General features: G+C 44.0%; 1 protein-coding gene across 1 annotated transcript; it reads left to right on the forward strand.

The window, feature by feature from the left end:
• Positions 1-1,227: 1,227 nt before the first annotated feature.
• Positions 1,228-15,835, forward strand: PEX26 (peroxisomal biogenesis factor 26). Its single transcript, XM_032764128.2, has 5 exons — positions 1,228-1,917; positions 5,436-5,576; positions 9,212-9,525; positions 11,309-11,455; positions 12,348-15,835. Exons 1-5 carry the CDS (start codon positions 1,700-1,702, stop codon positions 12,449-12,451), a joined length of 924 nt encoding a protein of 307 aa, XP_032620019.1. The 5' UTR covers positions 1,228-1,699; the 3' UTR covers positions 12,452-15,835.
• The last annotated feature ends 6,259 nt before the right edge of the window (positions 15,836-22,094 follow it).

The following is a 22,094-nucleotide window of genomic DNA, read 5'->3' on the forward strand; positions in this document are numbered from 1 at the left end:
CAGCCTTTGTCAGCTATAGTGATAAAGAACTTTACGAATTGGGTAACAGAGGCTAAGTGACCTGATTTTTGAGGCTGCTGATCGCCCACAACTCCCTTAGAGCTTCCACTAAGTTCCAGCTGCTCAACATTTTTGACAATCTGGCCATACGTGACTTTCTTAAGGTCACACAACAAGTCAGTGAGAGAGAAAACAGAACTGAAACTCCTAATGACTCCCATTATTAGTTTCAATCATCTAGAGTGACTATAGCTGCCTCATGTTCAAAGAGTAGTATTCCTTTGATACAATAACTACTAATAGCAATAGCTTTTAAAAACACTTAAAGGACTTCTGTCTGGATTCCAGAGAGCCTGCTTTTTTTTTTTAAATAAGTCAGAGGAAAACAGGCTAGGCCATTGCTCATCACCCCCTCTTCCCCCTCATGCTCTATTCTATTGTGTTCTAATGCAGCATAACGAAAACTAGCTCTTTACAGCAATTGTGGGATTTCAGGCACCCAGGGTCTTATTTTCAGAGATGCTGAACTCCAGCTGATTTATCTTACACTGGTGGATGCTCAGTACCAGGGCCGGCTCCAGGGTTTTTGCCGCCCCAAGCGGCGGAAAAAAAAGAAAGAAAAACCGCAATCGGCGGCACTTTGGCGGCAGCTCCACTGCACCGCTTTCTTCTTCATCAGCAATTCTGCAGCAGGTCCTTCCCTCTGAGATGCATCGAGGGACCTGTCGCCAAAGAACTCAATGTGCCCTTGGCCTCCCCATGCACCTGCTTGCTGAGCTGGAGCCTGGAGCAGGCCCTGTTCAGTACCTCTTAAAATCAGGTCCCAAGTCCTGAAGGGTCAGTTCTGTCATCCCAGGTGGGCCCAGTGGGTTTTGAAATCCTCACTTTCATGGAAAACTGCGGCTTGGCATTTGCTGCATTCAGGGTTTCAGAGTCCAAACCCATTGCAGCTCAATGAAGATTTACTCTGCCATAAGGAATGGAGAAAATCCAGACAAGGTAATTCCATTTCTACTGCCATCCGAGGGAAAGAAGATCAGCCCTTCCCACCCCTGCTCAGCATAACCCCTGGAACCTGAAGCTAAACCCTACATCTACAGACCCCTCACACCCTCTCGGCTCAGTTTTAAATCCTAGAGCGGACAGCATTCTGCTTGATTTCCTTCTCCAATCTTCCTGCAACAGCAGAACCGTGACCCAAAAAAACTACAATTCCCATAGTCCCCTGCACAGGGTTTGAGGGCAGCGAGGCGTACAGGTAGGCGGGGAAGATTGTCATGCCCCAGGCTTTTTGGAAACGCAGCCAAGAGGGGCTCCCCCTGAACTGGGGGGCTGGGGTGGGCTGGCTGCCTTTGCACGCTGCGCCTGCTGGAGCCAGCGGGCATAAGCCGCAAGCCAGAACACAGCACCGATCGCCGGCGCAGAGCTTCAGCTCGGTGCGCACGGGCTCTCGGGCCCAGCGCAGCGTGCGCTGTAAAATCGCGCAGAGCCTCCCGCTGCCGCTGCGCTGCGCTCCACTCCCCGGTGCATGGCTGGAGCGTGAACCCGCGTGTGGGAGGATCCAACCCGTACGTGCACCGGGGGGCGCTCCGGGAGCAGCTGGGTCACAAGTAAGCGATGGCTCCGAAGGAGATCGGGGACGGGATTCAAAGGCACGTAGCCAAGCCCACATGCTAATAGCCGCCACTCCGCGAGCACCATGAAGAACGACTTGCCTGTGTCCTTAGCTGGACTCAGCGGGCCGGCAGGTTTCCTCAGGAGCAGCGAGCCTCTGTCCTTGTCTCCCGTGCCAGCCCCAGCGACCTCTTTGTTGGAGGAGGCTGCGGACTTGCTGGTGGTGCACCTGGACTTTGCTGCTGCTCTGGACAGGTGTGAGCGGGGCTGCGAAAGCCTTGCCTCCGACCCTGACTGTGAAAGGTACGAGGTGGGGGGGAGTTCCCAGTCACCTCTGGGCATGGAGCAAGGGAGGTTCCCGCTGTTTAGTTACTCAGGGCAAACGCAGGCAGGGCCTGTGCAGCCGGTTCCCTGCGAAATCTGCTCAGATCCAAGTGTAGACGAAAGCTGTTCCAGGTGACTCCTGGACAGAAAAGTCTCGGCTTTTCTTTGTGACCACACTGGAGTACAGTAGACCTTAGATGTTTGACAGGACTCAGCTAAGATCTAATGTATCAGTGTAACATCTGTTAAGTCCTGCCTTCGGGGACTCCATTGTGAACTCCTATCGACACTGAATATTTGTAATCAATCCCTTTGAAATATTTTGCTTAGAAACAGTGCTGCTACTGTGGGATCTGGGGTTCTGGTTTTGGATTTTTTTGCCCCTCTTTTCCCCTCAATCTTCTACTTGGGTAGAGTTGTAAGTGTTACTGGCCAGTTGGTGCTGTTCTCTTTTGTGTGACACGTAAAGGAGAGATCCTTGATCATCTTTGGTAGTTCAAAATTTCATAGCAGCATTTTTTACAGTAGTGAGTGTTAATAGTGGTCTCTTGGCCAAATTCTGATTTGTCTAATTAGTTTTTAACTCCTTCATGCTGTTTCAGTTGGAAATAATACATTATTTATTGCTTTCAATCCTGAAGTGGGATGTAATGTTGCTGTTCTCTATACAAACAGCTGATTTATTTCATCCAACAGTAACTGTATGTCATAGGTAAGGGAAATGATTCCTGTATATGAAGTGCTTGGAGAGCCTTGAGAATCAAGGCATTTTGATAATAATAGGTCTAAGAATGTATAAGCACTCAAAAATGAAGCGTGGGATTATTGATCATGCTTTATATTAAGGTTCTGTTTATAAAGGATTAATGAATGATTACTGCACATTTTAGTAAATGGTTAATGTATTGTTTTTAGAATGCAGCAAGTCAACACATGACTTTTAGCCATCCATGACACTTACTGACATGCTTATAACTCTATTTTCATTTTAATACGACTACATCTAGGAACAAAGAATGTAGACCATACTTACATGTTGGGGGACTCTCTTCTGGGAAGCAGTGACTGAAAATAATTTGGGGTTCATGGTGGATAGTCAGCTGAACATGAGCTTCCTGTGTGATGCTGTGGCCTGAAGGGCTAATGTAATCCTTGGATGCATAAGCAGGGGAATCTCAAGTAGGGGTAGGGAGACTATTTTATCTCTGTGTTTGGCATTGGTGGGACTGCTGCTTCACTACTGTGTCCAGTTATGGTGTCCACAATTCAAGATGGATGTTGATAAATTGGAGAAGGTTCAGAGAAGAGCCACGATAATGATTAAAAGAGCTGAATCTATTTAGCTTAACAAAGAGAAGGTTAAGGAGTGACTTAATTACAGTCTGTAAGTACCTGCATGGAGAATATTTAATGATGGATGCTTCAGAGAAAGGTATAATATGATCCGATTGGCTGGAAGCTGAAGCTAGACAAATTCAGACTGGAAATAAGACATATCGTTTTAAGTGTGAGAGTAATTAACCACTGGAACAATTTACCCAGGGTCACGGTGGATTCTTTATCACTGATTATTTTGAAATTAAGATTGGATGTTTTGCTAAAATGTGCTCTGGGAATTATTTTAGAAGATTTATGGCCTGTGTTGTACTGGAGTTCAGACTAGATGATCACAATAGTCCCTTCTGTCCTTGGAATCTAGGAATTTCTCTTACTGTTTATCTCTGTAACATGCTTACAATATCTGTAATTTATTAGCCCTTTATAAATCACTATATTTAGGGATAGTTTTGTTCCTTTGTCTATTACTAGGGAGATGCATAGGAACAGACTCTGAGTGCCTCAGGTCTTCTACTCTTGTTGCTCTTCCCTCCCCTCCGTCTGTAGACAAAAATGCTCCTCCTCATTTCCAAAGCTGTGTACCTAATACAGGTTTATGACTTGTGGTGGAGGAAATGAACAGATGAACTCTTAAGGGACTTACAGGCCTAAATACATTGGAAGAGCTGTGCGTAAGTCCCATTTCTCTGCAGGTCCTGCCAATCAACAGATCTGGTCTATCTCTGCTTTGCTTGTTAGTTATGATGAGTTCAAAAGCCATCAGAATGATGTACTTTACTGAACTTATTATGCCCCATGAAAATATAGCCCAGAGGTTCTTATGGTACTACTAGATACTAAAGGACCCACAAACATATTTAGAAGTGGGGAGGGGCATGAAGATGAGAATTCCCTGGAAGAACAGGAGGAGGCATAGCCCAGTGGTTTTGAGCATTGGCCTGCTAAACCCAGGGTTGTGAGTTCAATCCTTGAGGGGGCCACTGAGGGATTTGGGGCAAAATCAGTACTTGGTCCTGCTAGTGAAGGCAGGGGATTAGACTCAATGACCTTTCAAGGTCCCTTCCAGCTCTATGAGATAGGTATCTCTCTCTCTCCGTGTGTGTGTATATATATAATTTGTAAAATGGCATTGGAATTATGTTAGGATTAGTCACAACAAGGATAGAGCCTATACTTGTTACCTGGCCAGGGAGGGACAGTATAAAAAAATCCCCCCAGATGGGAAAGGAATGGTTTAGGTTGATATTTTATTTGCTATATTACAGTCACACCCAGAGACCCCACTGACAATGAAGGCCCCATTGTGCTAGGTGCTGCACAAACACACAGCCTATCTCAAAGATCTACAAAGGGTGGGAGGGAAGATGTAGAATCCTCATTTTATAGGTGGGGAACTAAAGGCTTGTCTACACTTAAAATGCCACAGTAGCCTAGCTGCACCGCTGTAGCATTTCAGTGAAGGCACTGCCTACACCAATGGTAATCCACCTCTTCCAGAGGCAGTAGCTAGGTCTATGAGAGAATTCTCTCATCAACCTATTGCTTTCTACGCTGTGGGTTAGGTTGGTTTCACTGCATCACTCAGAGGTGTGGATTTTTCATCCCCGACTGACTTAGTTATACCAACCTCATTTCCTAGTGTTGACCAGACCCGAGGCAGAGAGAATGGTTGAATCACTGACTCTGTTGCACAAGCAGGGCGAGGAACTGAACCCAGTTTTCTTGAAAACTTATCTAGGTTTGGAATCTCTTACAATCACAATTTCAACACACTGTCAGTCCTGAAATAATAATGATGCCAGTAGTCCTTGTCGTGATTTTTAGTCACCAAACCATTACTAGGGGCTAGATTGTTAAAAGCCTAAACTAATTTACAGGTACATTTGTCTTGTTTTAGCTGCTTTAATACATGTGACTATAGACAACTCCTGATGCGTATGAAAAGGGGTCTGTGCATGATTGAGAGATGTGGGACTTCTGCTGGAGATGCATAACAAATATGTCCAGCAAAAAAGGCTGAACATTGTCTGTGCTTTTGGGGGGAAAAAAGGTAGTGAGGAGGAATTAGAAAGCTCCCATCATTAGATGTCAGGCGGGGAAGGATTTTGAAACAGCATTTCTCGCAAGTGCTCATTTGGCCTATCTTGTCTGTTGGATAGCTCTGCAGAAGTGAAGTGCTCTCTGTGCATTGTGGGGATCCAGGCCCTGGCAGAGATGAACCGGTGGAGAGAAGTTCTGTCTTGGGTCCTACAGTATTACCAGGTCCCTGAACGTCTACCTCCAAAAATTCTGGAACTGTGGTGAGTAATTATCTGTATTTTCCAGATATGTTCTGCCTAAAATACTCACGTTCCACAACCTGTATGTGTAGTGTGCTGTATGGGGTTCTAGTTGGGCTTTTTCCTCTCTGACCCTCCTCCTTATCTCCCCTTGCACAAGAGGGGGGCCAGGCACAGCTGTTAAGAGGGAACCTTTTCGGAATAAAAGAACAGAGCTGAACTTGGTTTTCTGCAGCATCTTTCATTTTCAAGGAATGCCACAGTGATAAGTTAGAGGTTGTTTTGCCTCTTCCACAGCTAGAGACACTGGAACCTGTTAGTATGAGAAGGGATGTTGCCCTGACACCAAGATCACACATCCCAGGTGTTATGTGATCTTTATCTAGGACCTGTAGTCAGGCAGTGGTTTAACATCTCCACTAGAATAGGTTGCCTCAAACAGTGCAGCATCTCCCTAGTGCTTTACTACAGTGAAAGACATGTTGTTCCCTCCTCTTTTTCACTTGCAGGGCTGGACTACTATGACTGTCTCCTGACTGAAGCTAACAGAATGTTAGGAACCATTAGGAAAGGGATAGATAATAAGACAGAAAATATATTGTGTATATAAATCCATGGTACATCCACTTCTTGATTATTGTGTGCAGATCTGATCACCCTATCACGAAACAGACACATTGGAATTGGAAAAAGAGAAGGGTAACAAAAATGATTAGGGATATGGAACAGCTTTCATGAGAGACCTTTCAGCTTGGAAAAGAGATGACCGAGGGGAAACATGATAGAGGTCTATAGAATCTTGACTGGTATGGAGAAAGTGAATTAGGAAGGGTTATTTATTCCTTCACAGAACACAAGTAAGTAGGGGATCACCCAATGAAATTAATAGGCAACAGGTTTTAAACGAACAAAAGGAAATACTTCTTCACACAGTGCACAGTCAGCCTGTGGAACTCCTTGCTAGGGGATGTTGCAAAGACCAAAACTATAACAGGTTTAAAAAATACAACCTCCCCCCCGCCCCCAATAAATTCATGGAGAATAGGTCCATTAATAGCTATTAGTCAGGCTGGTCCAGGATGCAACACCATGCTCTGAACGTCCTCAGCCTCTGTTTGCCAGAAGCTGGTAGTGGACGACAGGGGATGGATCGTTGATGATTACCTGTTCTATTCAGTCCTTCCAACAGTGGCCAATGCCAGATGCTTCAGAAGACAGGATATTGGGCTAGATGGACCTTTGGTCTGACCCAGTATGGCCATTCTTATGTTCTCATAGGAATCCTTGTGATGAAAGATGCAGTGGCACCTGACCTGTAAATAGCCAAAGAATCACTTCATCAATGAATGGAATGAGATTATACTAAATACCTAAGAAAAATCCAGAGACTTTTCTCCATCGGAAGTGTGTTTTTTAAATTCAGTTTTTAGCAGGAAGAGAAAGGGTGCTGCAAGAAGTTGAATATATAAAAGTACTTATTTCCAGGGCTTTCCACCAATGGATCTCAAAGCACTTTATAAAGGCAGGCAAGTACCATTCCAAGTGATTGCTGGAGCAAATCTAGTCTCCCTTGGAAGTACAGGTGTCTTAGAAGGTGTGCAGGAGTCTTATTACTGAGAGCATGGAATTGTGGAAGGGTTTGGCGTCTCTAGAAAGGAGGAGAAAATTGATTTGATGCTTTTTATGGAGGAGGAGGAGGTTGGGGAGGGCTTGGCAGCTGTGGAAAGGGGGTTGGGTGCTGAGGATCATGATTAACCGAGCCTGAGCAGAGAGTATTATTCAGAGCTATGAAAAGCCACATGCAGCTTGAGAGCCTTAAACTGAGTGTAACGGGTCTCGGAACATTCGATTCTCTGATTAATGTATTTCACCCATGTCATGGTATAATTCCCCACTCTGAACCTTAGCGTTCAAAAGATGGGGTACCAGCATGGATTCCTCTAAGCTTGATTACCAGCTTAGAACCTGTAGCGCTGCCACCAACCAGGAATTCCAGTGCCTGGTACACTCTGGTCCCCCCAAGACCTTGCCCGGGGAACCCCAAGACCCAGACCCTCTGGATCTTACCACAAGGAAAGTAAACCCTTTCCCCCACCCGCTGCTCTCCAGCTTCCCTCCCCGGGTTACTCTGGAAGATCACTGTGATTCAAACTCCTTGAATCTTAACAGAGAGGAAATGCACCTTCCCTCTCCTTCTCTCTCCCCCCAGACTCTCCTTGAGAGACAGTAATCCTAACACGAGAGAAATTAGCCTCTCTTTCCCCCTTCCTCCTTTCTCCCACCATTCCCTGGTGAATCCAGACCCAGTCCCCTGGGGTCTCACCAGAATAAAAAAACAATCAGGTTCTTAAACAAGAAAAGCTTTAATTAAAGAGAGAAAAACAGTAAAAATTTATCTTTGTAATTTAAGATGGATTAGATACAGGTTTTCAGCTACAGACACTGGGAATACCTCCCAGCCTAAGTAAACAAGTAAAATTAAAATCCTTTCAGCAAAATAAAATTTGAACTCCTCCCAAGCCATGCACATTTGCAAATAAGAAAACAAACATAAGCCTAACTCGCCTGATCTACCTAGTATCACTATTTTAACTTATAAGAGCCTGTTTGGAGAGATTGGAGAGAACACTTGGTTGCACGTCTGGTCACGTCAGAACCCAGAAAAAAAAAAAGAGACACACAAAAATTAACAGCACACACAAAAATTCCCTCTCTCCAGATTTGAAGTATCTGTCCACTGAATTGGTTTCTCTGATCAGGTGACAGCCAGGCTTACTGAACTTGTTAACCCTTTACAGTCAAAAGAGATATAAAGTACTTCTGTTCTATTAACTTCTACTATCTGTTTATGACAACCCATTAGTCAAATCTGTGTATTTGCCAGCCTTCATGACCCCCATGTCAAAACCCAAAGGATCTGAGAGCTGCCCAGTAATGTACTGCCTGATGTGTCTTATGTCATGAATTTTGTGGCCTTAGCAAAGACTCAGACCCTGTGATGCCCTCAGTAAGTGCAGGGAGAAGGTCCCATGTCACCACCAGTGAAGAGCATGTGTTTAAGATGATATTTCTTACATCTTAACAGTGACTGGTGTACTAGACCTTTGCTCCCTGCTTAGGTGATGAAAGGCTGGGAATGTTGCTGGGGGAGGAAGGAAGCTTGGCCTCTGTGGGTGTCTGCACTGCCCTTGAGCGGTGTCATTCCCATTGTGATAGATAGACTCGCCCTAGCTCAGCTCAAGCTAGTGCACTAAAACAGCAGTATGGACATTGTGGGACTGGTGATAGCTTGGGCTAGGCATCCAAATCCCAGCCCCCCGCCTTCCCCTTGGGTCCAAGCTCGGGTGGCTAGGCCAAGCTGCCACCAGTGCTATAGCAGCTACACCGCTGTTCTTAGTGTGGTAGCTCGACTTGAGCTAGTGCATGTCTGTCTACCCACGCTGGGAATCACACCTCCTTGCTGCAATGTAGGCACATGCTGAGGGGTTGCTTCATATCGCTTCTTAGGGACTCTCCCCACTCTGCGTGGAGTGCAGATTATCACTGAGGGATCTGTGTCCAGTTCCAGTCATAGATGACTGAAGTTGGTAACTGTAAGTGATCTCAACTTTGCAAATAGATTGTAGTGTAATATTAATTTTTTTCTTGCTTTCTAGCATCCTTTTGTACAGCACAGTGAAGGAGCCCCATGTGATGTTGGAAGTTGACAGTTATTGGCTGAGAGATCTAACCAATCAGAGCCTGCCTTCATATGGCATTTTGATGGAGTTGCATGTGTTGCATGTGTTGCTTCCCCTTGGACAATTTGTGGAGGCAGAGGAGCTGGTACAGGGCTGTGACGCTTTCAACAAAGAGCAACAACTTGAGGCCCTGAGGACCATTAACGAGAGGAGGTGTCAGTGGGTGCAACAGGAAGAGACACAGTCAGCCCCTGAAGAGCAACCAGCCACAGGGAGGGAGAAGCTGTTAGGTAGGTGCTCGCTCTAACCCTCACAATCCTGCTCTCCTCTTCCAAGGCGTAGAAGAGGGAACCACTGAACTTGGGCCATATCACTCTTTATTTGTATTTAGACTTATGTTAAGTGTTTTACCTACTTGCTCTTGGTGCTTTCACCATAGTTAAAACTCACAATGTCAACATGCAGCTCAACACATACTATCTACAGATTGCCCCTCCCCCTCACATAACAAATACACTGCAGGGTTATGGCATAGCTACAGCTCCATATCTATGTTATGCTAGTTTCCATAGCGTAGACATGGCCTTAGTGTGCTGGCTTAGTGGGTATTAACTGTTAACTAACAATATTGCCAGGGGATGTTCCTTCTGACCTCTTACATGGCATGTGCATAAACAAATGCTCTTGCTCGATAAGAATTGCAAAGACAGTTTATCTTTCACATTAGAAAATTGCCTTAGTCTTTGCCAGTTTTTAAAATATACTACAGAAGAAATATGTAAAAACATGCAATTAAAACTTAAGACAGATGACATTTCCTCTAAAGGCTTATGTAGTTGCCAGTGTGAACTTTCTACTATCCTCCCCCATGAATAATTTTCTTGTATTCTCATTTTTTGAGCCCATGTAGTAGAATCTATGGGTGGGAATTAAGCATTTATTAGACCCAAGAATTCCCAATTAATCCAGGTATTCTTGTCTCCAGGGGGCTCCAGCACCTGGCTAGAGCATCCCTCCCTTATGGGACATTAGTATTGATAATTGTATAAAGTCCTTTGGGTACAAGCGTCCTCTTCAGTAACAACTACCATAAAGCTTTTAGAAAGAAAAGCAGGAAAAGAAAGCAACACACCTCTGTTAATAGCGGTCCAATTAGGAAGTCATGTGGATTGCAGGAGCCAATGTGATGTTACATCCTTGCTAATAGCAGACAGGCCAAGAGGGCTTGAGGAGCCCAGGGATGAACATAGTGTTCCTCTTTTAATAGCTGCCCAGTCATGGGGTGCATCACTCACCAGCGGGCTGGCACCTCCTCCTGGCCACTCTGGAGATTAGCTGGAGGCCATCACCCCCATCCATGGCTTGCACATCATCACTCTGTCCCCGCATGTGCCGGTGGCCACTCTTACAGCCTCAGGAACCACAGCACCCTCTTCGTGACTTGACCGTCCAGCTGTGTCACTATCCATGTTCCCCCCTTCTAGGGGTTAGTTAGTATCTCAGTCCGCCCACTACTCCTGGCCCAACCCAGGGAGTTTACAGATAGCAGCCTCTTGCTGCAACTCTTTTTAATTTCTCCCAATGCTGCTAAGTTTCCCTGGGCTACTTCCCTGTAGTCCCAGCACCACCTTCTCCCTAACCTCAGGGCATACAACTATGGAGCTCCAGCAGCCAATCAGGAGCTTGTCCTGGCTCCCCCATCTCTGTGAGTAATTGCTTTGTCCAAAGTGCCATAGGTCTTTCAGCCTGCTAGAGGCACAGTCCTCACTCCTTGAGCTCCTGGCAGCAACTTATTCTACTCTGCCCTGCAGCTCCTTTTATGTGAGCTTGCTTGGCCCTGATTGGTTGTTCCCTGCAACTCCTCCCTGATTGGCTGCACTCACACAGCCTCTCTGGACCACTTGGAGGACTCACCTTCACTGCTCGCTGCTACAGTTAACCCTTCCTAGTCCAGTGTGGGGCAGACACCCATCAAATGCTCCATCGAGATAGCTTTTGGAACCCAGCAGCTTTTCTATGCTGTCTTATTTTCCTTACCCCTTCCTTTAACCACCTCTTGTACTTGTATTCCAGGCTCTGTGTCCCGAAAGTTATTGACTATATTAACAGCGCTGCGTAAAGCACTGGGATCCATGTCAAGCCACTTCTGTTCCAGCCCTTACAAAAAGATGCTCTTGGCTGCTCTCATAATTTGGCTTGTGGTGGTGAGACTAGACCCGGGTATGTGATTAAGGCTTCTGAATGTTATTTGTTATCTGTCTTATGGTTATGAACAAGAAACTGGGAATTGCTAGCGTTGGGCTTGGAAAAGGAACATTTATTCAAGCCTCTCCCTTTAGGAGTTACTGTGAGATATGGTGCAGGAGCGGTAGGTGTGCAGGATCTCACAGCTCCTATTATTTCCAGCTTTTTCCACTAAAAGGTCGCTGAAGGGAGATGTTTAGGACAGCTGGCTGTAAATAAACCTATAGCTAATGCATCCGTGGTCTTTCCTAACGAAAGGTACTGTCGGAAACTGTTCTGAAGCACAGGCTATGGGTAGTTTGCAGCTATCCAGTGCCAGACTCTGCCTCTGTCAGAGAAAGATACTGCAAAAGTGTTGGCTGTGGGAAGTACAGAGTGGTAAGAATGGTTGTGATTGGTGAACTTTAGAAAAGTAATTTAGCTCTAAGCTCAGCCTTGATCCACTTAAGCTACAAGCCAACCCAAAACTACCCTAAAAGGCACTCATTAGCATTCAGAAAGTCTGTGGACATAGATCCCCGCGCCACTTTTCTAAGGAGAGTTTCCAGTGTTTCTGCTAGTCCTAAGAATCTTCATTACTGAGGCACATGCTCAGTACCCCTCTGCAGAGGGGACTTCTGAGTCTTCAGTGCTGTTTTATCAATCTGCCTTTGGAGGTTGAAGCATAGCTCACTGGGGAGGAGAACAGCACCCTCTTCTCTATGTCCTGCAGCTTCTGCTAGGTGAGAGTCTGAGCACTCACCTTGGCAGGAATAAAGAGAAAGCAAAGCTGATGGCTTCCCTTAATCCGAGTGGTGATCAGCTCTTTCTGAGTTTATAAAGAGAAGGGTAGCAAACATTAATGACATACTTTTGTTTTATTTTGCAGCTGCTCCCACATCCCTGCCATTCCTTTACAGGCTGGTCCAGCTCTGCCATCAGGCATGTATGGCTGTATTTTCTCCACTCTACAGGCCTCCAGTTCAAGACTAAGTGGCTTTACGATGTGTTGCAAATCTTTTGTCTGTGTTGCTGTGCAAGTGGCAGTTTGTCTTGAGGATTTTAATTAGGCTCTACAAGGGCTCCTGAGACCAATGTACTAATTCAAATGACCACACATGGGTTCCCATGCAGTGACATCTTCCTCTCTTGTCAGACTAAGAACCTGGCCTAGTGCTGTCTGGATTTTGAAACTGCCTCTGCTACTTGTCTCCCTGCTGTGAAGCTCTGCAGCACAGTACTAACCCTGGAGGAATGTGCACGTACAGAGTTTTAGCCCTCCTCCTCTAACTCACGTCTTATTTAGAAGTCCCCTGAAAGTGGTTGTTTGTGGTGTGGGTCCCAAGTGAAAGTCTGTAGCCAATGGCAAAGAACAATGACAGACATTCTGAGAGACTGGTCCATCCTTGCAAATGTTTTTGAAGTTGTCCAAGAAGTGGGAGTGGAATTTCAGAGGCTATGGTTATGAAAGATCTCAGAGTACCAGGTCTACACTGAACCCTAGGAGCCAAAAAACTATCCTGCCTTGGCACCCTTTAAATGCCCAGTTTCTGCAGCATGTGATTTGTGCCAAATATGTGAAACACTGTAAAATATTGCAGACTGAAATTGGAGCCCATTCTGTTCTGAGGGCCAGAGTTTGTGACCCTGATGTGTCTTGGCATAGTCGTTCTCACTTTGGATTTAACAATCGTGGCTAAGCAAGCATATCAAGGTGATGGGACGCATTAGAAAGATGGATCTGTCAGCCCATTCTGTCCCCTGTCTGCATCCAGCACAAGCAATTATAGACCTTTCTGTCTTTCAGAAGATCATGAATACTAAATATTTGACACTGGATAAGTTAAAATAGGAGACAGCAGAGAAATGGAGATGGTGAGAGGCAAGAGCCAACAGAGTTGCTCTTGTTAATCTTAATATGCTTCGTATTTATTGAGTCTGACCTGCCCCATTACTTGAATTGTCATGTAGTTTCACTGCATACTTTTAAGTGTTTCTGTATCTTCCGTTGACATGTTTTCTATTTACATATTTAGATTTAAATATACAAGACTCCTAGCCACATGCCTAGACCTCCCAACAAGTATTTAGAATCACAATCCACAGAGTAATCATCCAGCAGCAAAACTGTACTCTTTCATACCAAGAGTAAATTAATAGGCCTCAAAATACATTTCCCCCTCTATCCAAAACCCTAGACTCCAGTCCTTCCCAAAAGCTCTAGCACATAGTGTTCTGATGGTCAACAGATCAAAGCTACTTCAGACTAGTGGTTGGGGGAGCGACTTCCAGAGTCAAAGGGCCCTCCTGGATAATACTTTGCCAGCAGTTCCTGCCCCCATACCAAGTTGGCTTCACAGCTCAAGTGTCTCAGCTGGTTGTAGCTTTAACAGTATAAAACAGAGAGATAAGTGATTATTCAGGTAGACAAGACCAAAACCACACCCTGAACTTCCCACCTCCCTTGATAACCAAGAGGTATTCAGTGCAGATCCTTGTGCAATGTCCTATAACATGAGTCCTCTACAAAACATCCCACATGGCCTTCTGCCTTTGCAGTAACCATACAGTGCTGTGGGAGCTATTTCGAATCCTTCAAAAATGGCAGCAGCACACAGGTATCACAACAGCTGGCTGCATGCACTACAATGGTTTGTTGGCAGTTCCTCCTCTTAAGAGAGTCTGAGGTTCCGTCTTCACTGCTAAACAACGCACCTGTTTTTCTGTGGAATAACTAACATGAACTATCCTGTGAAATCCTAGTGGAGACAAGGCTCTGTAGTTTTATTGAGAGGTAAACCAGGCAAGGTCAATGATGCAGTGGGGGTTGGTAATATTAACAACTTTGCCTACCTCTCACTCAGAAGAAAGTACAGGAAGCTTGTTTCCACTAGGATATTACAGCGAGATAACTATTGTGCATTTATCTTTGCTGTGGAAAAACGTGTGTAGGCAGTTAAAACAAAGCCTTGAAGACTTTACACATTTTGGAGCTTCATGTTATTATTTACATGCATCTGTAATGCACCTATCGCCATCATATCTCCATGAGCTCAGTCACAGATTCATCATTTCAAAGACTTTCAGCATAAAATAATCATATCAAGACTCCAAGGAGAAAGGCTCTGGGCTTGTCTATGTGGTGTGGCAATGAGGCCGTGATTTCTAAAATGCACTGACTTGCACATTAATTGGTCCGTGTATTCCCTTCTGGTATGCACTAAAAGTTCCCTACCATGCTTTAACATAGTTCTGTTTCCAATAGTACTATGTTAAAGTGCACCAAGGAACTTCTGGTACACGCCAGCAGGGTCTACATGGTTTGATAAGTGTGCAACATGTTAGTGAACTTTAGACATCACACCCCTGTAGAGTGCACTGCCATACAACTTAGACAAGTCCTCTCTGTAACTCTTCTAAGAATGACTAGTTTGTACTTCCCAGTCTCGTTGCAGGATCTAGTTATGTACATACCTTTATGATCTAGTTACAGTGGTATCTGAGGGTGTCAAATTCTGCTTACTAATCATGTAGTCTGTCTTTCCGCCATTAACTAGGTGCCAGTTCACATTTCCTCTGGCTCTTTGTTGCAAATTTCTGTTTGTAGCCATGCTTGTGATATTGGGATCTTGTTCTGTGAGGAGCATACGTGATGCTCTTGATTTCTGCTTAGAGGTTGCTTGATAATGTCTTAACTGTTCTTTTCCATGGATCTTTTTAATATGTGTGAGTGATGCATAGATTAGCCACCTCAAATATCTCCTAGTAATTTGTATTTTAATTTGAATGTTTTTCATTGTGTTTAGCACAAAGTGAGACAAAGGATGGTGGAAACAGAAAAATATCACTTATGCAATTCTAATGGTTTTATTCATTTAATTTTAAATACTTCATTTTCAGAATAAAAATTACTACTTATGTAGTCTCTTATTGTGATGCTCAATCAGCTGGTCCAAAACAGTCTTTCATAACACTGGCATATATTATTAAAAATATTTACATTTAGTGCATTGAATTCTTTGGAAATATGTTTCACTGCAAACCGTGGCCCTGATTCTGCAAACATATGCTTTAATTAGGTGAGTAGTACCATTCAGTTCTATGGGACTAATTACCCAATTAAGTCTATTCATAAGCTGTGACCCTGCAAACACAAATGCATGTATTTTCATATAATGGATCAGAGTACTGAATATTTTTTTGCATATCTTCCCAGATGCTTTCAATTAAAGATGCAACATATATTGTTCATATGTTAAACTTTTTAATATGAAGCAGTATTTGTCTATTCATGATTTACATATGTTTGTATATACTTAAATGGCCAAGAATTTACAGAAACATGCAACAAGGAGTAAAGTATTCAATAATTCTTCATCTGTAGTTTCATTATTTTCCCCTATCCCTTACCACAATCAAAGAGCTTGTTACCTTAGGGGAAGATGCCACCATACATAACCTTCTGTAGATGTGATAATTCTGCCACCAAACCCTTGCTGTAGGTGGGAGGGGTGTTTGCACTTCTTGCTGAGTATCTCCAGGCATAGGAATTGGAGATGATTCTGTTGCTCTCTGACTTCCTGTTGTAAGAGGCTGAAGATATTGACACACATTTCCTACAGGGAATTGAAAAATGCCAGGGGAGAAGTACAGCAGCATCTGTACTCAACTGCTTTGAAGTGGAGCCTTTGGAGAGCAGGCTGTAGCCAGGGCTGGCTCTAGGTTTTTTGCTGCCCCAAGCAAAAAAAATGTTTGGCCCCCCCTGCACCCTCCTGCTGCCCTAGCCCTGGGTTCTTCCCCACTGCCACCCCAGCGCTGGGCTCTCCCCGTCCCGCCACGGCCCTCCACCCGCCTGTGCCAGCCCTGAATTCTCCTCCCCAACCCCGGCCGCCGCCACACTGGGCTCTCCTTCCCCCGTCAGTGCCTCCCCCACCCCCTGCACACCAGCCCGGGCTCCTCAAACTGCACCTTGCTGTCCAGCCTGGTCACTGGTATTGCTCCTAGGGCAATCATTCAGCAGGATTTTGGTTGTGCACAGACACACGGATTGGTTCCCATATGGTTACAGAACTGCAGTAAAGTGAATTTTCGCTTGTGTACGAGGATATCTGGATGCATATTATAAGACTGTCTACATAAATGAGGAAGTTGAGGTGCCTTTATTATTCTTTGTTCCACTCTTTCTGTCTATGGGGATTTGCCAATGCAATATCACTGTCTTCCTTTAAACAAATACATTTTAAAAAGGCAATAATTTGTCTTTTATAAATAGCAATTCCAGTCCTAAAAATCACTAGAAGCATTTCTACTTTTTCTACAGCAAGTTACAGTGGTCAGTATATTGATTTGGGAGAAATGAAGTAACAGCCACCTGAATTGAGCTTGAGCACTTCTGAATTTTGAGGGTGTTCAAATCTAGAAGGCAGGTGCTAGATTCCTTTCTGTAAAGGAAAGTCAATTTTCGTTTATGGCTCAGAAGTGGAAATAGTCCTAAGTACCTGGTACTGTATCTAAAGCTGCCCAGTCAAGAGCTCCCTCCTTACTTTTCATTTTAAATTCTAGTGATGATCCCATGTACTCCCTTCTAGTTTCAGATAGAGAGGGCACTGTCCATTATCCACCCAATTCCTTCTTTGGACCTGAGTGAGGTCACAGCCAGATTCCATGATCCAGTCTGGAAATTTCTGAATGATATTCGGGCAAAGCCTATTCTGAGCATACTTGTCCCATTCACATATGCCACCCCTTTGACTCACGCAAGCTGCAGCATGCTCCAGATGCCGTCATCTGTCTGTTGAACGTGCATAGGGACTTGCTGGAAAGTATTCGTTCCCTGCTCAGGCTGGCCTTAAGCAGAAGCTACGCAAGAAACTAAGCTCCCAGTTCTTGTGATTCTCGCTCCCATGCTGGATCCCAGCTGCCAAGACATCGCTTTGAAGGCGTTGTGAGAAAGAGATGGTGAGTGGAAAAGGAGAAAAAAACAAAAAGATAGCTGAGGCACGACTACCACCTACAGGATAAATTCAATTAGCTGATAACCAGATTTTATAAAACGATATTAAAAGTTATTGCTGGCATCCACACTGGAATTAATCGGTGGTGTGCGTCCATGGTCGGCTAGCATCGATTTCTCTGGAGCGGTCACGTGGGTAGCTACTGTAATAATGAGGCCAATAAGTCGATTTGCGTCCACACTAACCCTAATCCGATATAGTAATATCGATTTTAGCATTACTCCTCTCGTTTTGTAGGAGTACAGAAATCGATTTAAAGAGCCCTTTAAATCGATATAAAGAGCAGTGTAGTGTGACGGGTGCAGCGTTAAATTGATTTAACGCTGTTTAAATCGATTTAAACGCGTAGTGTAGACCAGGCCAGAATGCCTCCTCCTGCAAATGTGCCACCCCAAGCACCTACTTGTTTTGCTGGTGCCTAGAGCTGGGAGGAGGATGAAGCTTGGTGACTTTTTGTTGTGCACAAGTGATCAAATACTCTACCACTGAGATCTCTTGATACATTTCTCCTTCCCCTCACTGACACATTTCAATCAATAGAATTTACAACATGCTAAATAACTCAATCACCATCGTTCCCCTCCAGTTAGCTCTAATGTTACATAGGCCCAGATCCTCAAAGGTATTTAGCTATCTAGCACTCATTGAATATCTGGACCTCAGGGCTTGTCTACTTGGCATTTTACAGCACTGCAACTTTCTTGCTCAGCGGTCTGAAAAAACACGCCCTGAGCGCTGCAAGTTTCAGCTCTGTAATGTGCTAGTATAGACAGCGCTAGTAGCTGCGACTACATAAGCCACGTTGCCAGTGAAAACGGGCCGATACACAACATAAAAATGACCTCAGCAATTGACATTGCCCTGACTATAATTATAATAATTAGATATAACAGTTAATAATTTTGCTTAAATACAAACAGATTTCTTTATGTGCAGCATATTCACCATTTAATGAGTTTTAACTATATTTAAAGTTAGTAACAAGTGGGGCTGTCAGTTAAATCATGCAGTTGACTCAAAAAAATTAATCGTGATTAACTCCACTGTTAATAGAATACCAACTGAAATTTCATGCATTAACAGTGCAAGAGTTAAGCACAGGAATGAAAGATACATTAAATTGAAGGGAAACTAAAGAGGAAGTTTATGGGAAGACTATAGTTTCCCAGCTCACAATTTCACCAGAGGCATGACTTTTTTGTAAGTGGTGACCACCCGGATTTCCAGCTGAAGTAAAGAGTTGCTGTGGGTGGTCAGCCCCTCTGACAATCATATCCCAAGATACCAAGGTATTTTTCTGACAAGTGTCATGAAGTCTTTAAGAGCTTCATTTCTGTGTCTGTTTTTAATGCCTTCTTTTCTAGTGCCATCCAAAGGTAACACTCGTAGTTTTCTATGAATGTAGCAGTAACACAAGTTAAACTCAAGCTAATTGATACTCCGTGTTCACACCCATGCATGAAAAAATTTACAAAATTTACAAAATTCACAAAATTCACTTCATGGTTTGATGCCTTTGCTTTTCACTTGATTAATTGATAATCACAACTGAGGGCAGTGCAAATAAACCAGAAAAAAAGTTCATGATGGATTTTGTAACATACAGTCTACAAAGTTTATATTTTTGTTGGTGCTTAGACTTAGCGATTTTCCGAAGTCCTGCAATACAGAAGCCAGAAAATATGCCAGTATTAATGAATCCTTTAAAAACAGAACGTGTCTATAGAACAAAGAGTTTTAAGATCCAGTGCAGATATCAACCTATCTTTCACTGATTACAAAAAAAAAAAAAGTACTGCTTCAATGCTTTTAGCTTTATGACTAAGGCTATGATTTAGTCACGGTATTTTTAGTAAAAGTCATGGACAGGTCACAGACAATAAAAAAAAATCATGGCCCGTGACCAGTCCATGATTTATACTATAAATAACCTTAACCCACTCTTGGGGGGGGCACTATTGGGTGGGGGGATGCCCCAGGGGCCTGCTACTGGGGGGTTGGCAGTGGCACCAGCTGCCTGGAACTGCTGGAGCACAGTCTGCTCTGGCCACCCCAGGGACTGCTGATGGGGGTCATTGCTGGGTGCCACTGGAGCAGCGGCTGCTCTGGCTGTCCCGGGGGCTGCTTCTTGGGCTATTCCTGGGGCTGTTTGAGCAGCTGGCCCTGGAGCCAGCTGCTTTAGCAGCCCTTGGGTCAGCCACACTGGCTGCTCCAGAAGTCACGGAAAGTTACAGAATCCATGACTTCTGCAACCTCCATGATAGACACGGTGCCCTATTCATGACTGATTGGTATTCTACAGCTCATGATCCTGAGTGCAGAACAGAGAGTCTGGGTTTTCCAGGGATATTCAGCAAAAGCATCAAAACACCATTGGCCAGATTTTGATTTTGGTTACACGGCTGCAAATCTGAATTACCTCCATTGCCTTCAGTGGAGTTGCTCTGGCTTTACAATGGTGTGATTGAGATCAGAATCTGGCCTCAGTTGTCCAGTGATGATTTTTAAACAAATTAGCTCCAGTAAAGTAAGATCACTCCAGAAATAACATTTTAGTTTTCAACAGAACTCAGTGAGGTTCTTGCTTGGTTACAGATTCTTCAGTAAAAGAAAACATTTCTGAAGGAGGGTTCCTTTCCAAATGTTCTAGCAAGGATAAAGTTGTACATGATGGAAAACTGAATATATTTATAGGCTTTACTAATAACTTGGTAATTCAGAGGTGCTAAGAAGGAATTCCATACCTTTTGCCTATATCTTCTGTGTCTTTTTTCAGCCATGCTGCTTGATGTATCAGCTTGACTTTTTGCAACCAATACAACCATTTTAGAGAACAAATCAGTCAGGAACCAGTTTACAGAAATGACTACTAATTTTGGGTGTCCAGTTCAGATACTAAGTGCCTGATTTTCAGAGATACTGAGCACTCTCAGCTGCCATTGACTTGGCAGTTGTGGATGCTTATGTCTGAAAATCAATCTCTGTTTCTCAAGTTGGGCACCCAAGAGATCCAAATTAGTGGACACTTCTTTACTCATTTCAACTCTGAGGAAGAGAACCATTTCAAAGAATGAAGATGAATTGAAAACACCTCTCTAATGGTGCTTGTGGTCAGAATATTATTAAAGATATAGAATAAAGTGAAAATAATACTATTTTATCTTATAGTTAAAGTTCAATAGTAATAATATTATTTTATGTTTATCTAGTTCCTTTAAAGCACTGTGGGATACCTGGGCTGTAGATTGGGCCGCTTGCCCTCAAAAAGGTATAAAGTAGAGCTGACCAGAGAATGGCAATTCTGTCATGCAAAAACTTTTGGGGTTTCAAAATTTGTTTGCATTCTTAATTGGAACAAGAACAAAAACCTTTCAAAAGTTTTCATGAAACAGAATTGTGTTGAAATGTCCATTTTCAGATTAAAAAGGTCAGGTTTCCAGTTCAGGTCTCTCTCTCTCTCTCCACCCTGGCTGGACCTCAGAATTCTTCCTGATGAAAAAATTGTTGAAATCGATACATTTACAGGAAATGTTTCAGTTTTGATGAAACAACATATTCTGATGAAGTATATTTAGTTGAAAATCTTCCAACCAGCTCTGGTATAAAGGATTCGTTGGAAGGAAAATTTAGTCAAGAATGAATGCAGGGAACGGGGGCGGGGGAGGAAGGGGATAAGTGTGGGGGATTCCTGGAGAGAGAGAATGGAATTTGGGGTGTATCTGGTTACAGGGATGTGGTCTTACGTGTATGTGTGTGTGTGTGAGGCAGTTAGTGATGCAAATAGGCAAGGGGTGGTGGAAAGTGAGGGTCGCCTTGGGGAGATTGTGACCTCCTCTTGGCACTGTGATGCTGTAGGGCACCAGCTGGTGTGGGATGCATGGCAAGGGCTCCTTCCCACCAAGTTGCTTAGAGTGATACAGCAGTGGAAACATCACTATCCAAAGCTGCTGCTTCTCCTCATCCGAAAGGGAAGTCAGCACCACTAGAGGCACTATGGTAAGGATGAATACAGCAACTCCCTATTCAAGGAGGGAACAAAGTATTCTGGGAATGTGAGGACACGACACTGTATTCTCTCTACTGCCTGCTCTGGAGCTGGGCAAGAGGGAGAGGATCGTGGTTGCTTTTTGCTTCAGTGTTTTGAATCTGGGATGGGGGAGGAGGGGGGGTGAATGGGACCAGAGATTGATGTCTTTGATTGATAGACTATAAGGTCTGCAAAGACCTAGTAATTCACCTTGAGTAAACCTTTTAGAAAAATATCCAGCCTTGATTTAAAGACTTCGAGTGAGGAAGAATGTACTACACCTCTGGCAAAGGTCTTCCTATGTTTAATGACCCTCATTTAACAACCTGTGCCTTATTTCCAGTATGAATTCTCCTAGCTTCAGGTTCCAGCAATTTTATCTTGTTACACTTTTGACAGCGAGATTGAAGAGTCCTCTGGTTAGTATCAGATACTTTCTTCCTGTGTAGGTACTTAGAGGCCATGATCAAGCTGCCACTGTAAGGTGTGTCCTCCAGTCCTGGAATAATTCTTGCAGCTCTTTACTAAATCCTCTGCAACGGTTCAATAATTGGACCAAGTCTGGCATGCACAGGGTTTGGATGCCCCTGGCCCC

This window comes from Chelonoidis abingdonii, chromosome 1, assembly GCF_003597395.2.
Source record: "Chelonoidis abingdonii isolate Lonesome George chromosome 1, CheloAbing_2.0, whole genome shotgun sequence".
Taxonomy (NCBI): Eukaryota; Metazoa; Chordata; order Testudines; family Testudinidae; genus Chelonoidis; species Chelonoidis abingdonii.

What these genes read in the sequence shown, in the direction of transcription:
- PEX26 (XM_032764128.2), top strand. Translation starts at nt 1,700, where the DNA reads ATGAAGAACGACTTGCCTGTGTCCTTAGCTGGACTCAGCGGGCCGGCA. An exon ending in CCAAAAATTCTGGAACTGTG is followed by an intron (nt 5,577 to 9,211) that starts GTGAGTAATTAT and finishes CTTGCTTTCTAG; the next exon opens with CATCCTTTTGTACAGCACAG. An exon ending in AGGGAGGGAGAAGCTGTTAG is followed by an intron (nt 9,526 to 11,308) that starts GTAGGTGCTCGC and finishes CTTGTATTCCAG; the next exon opens with GCTCTGTGTCCCGAAAGTTA.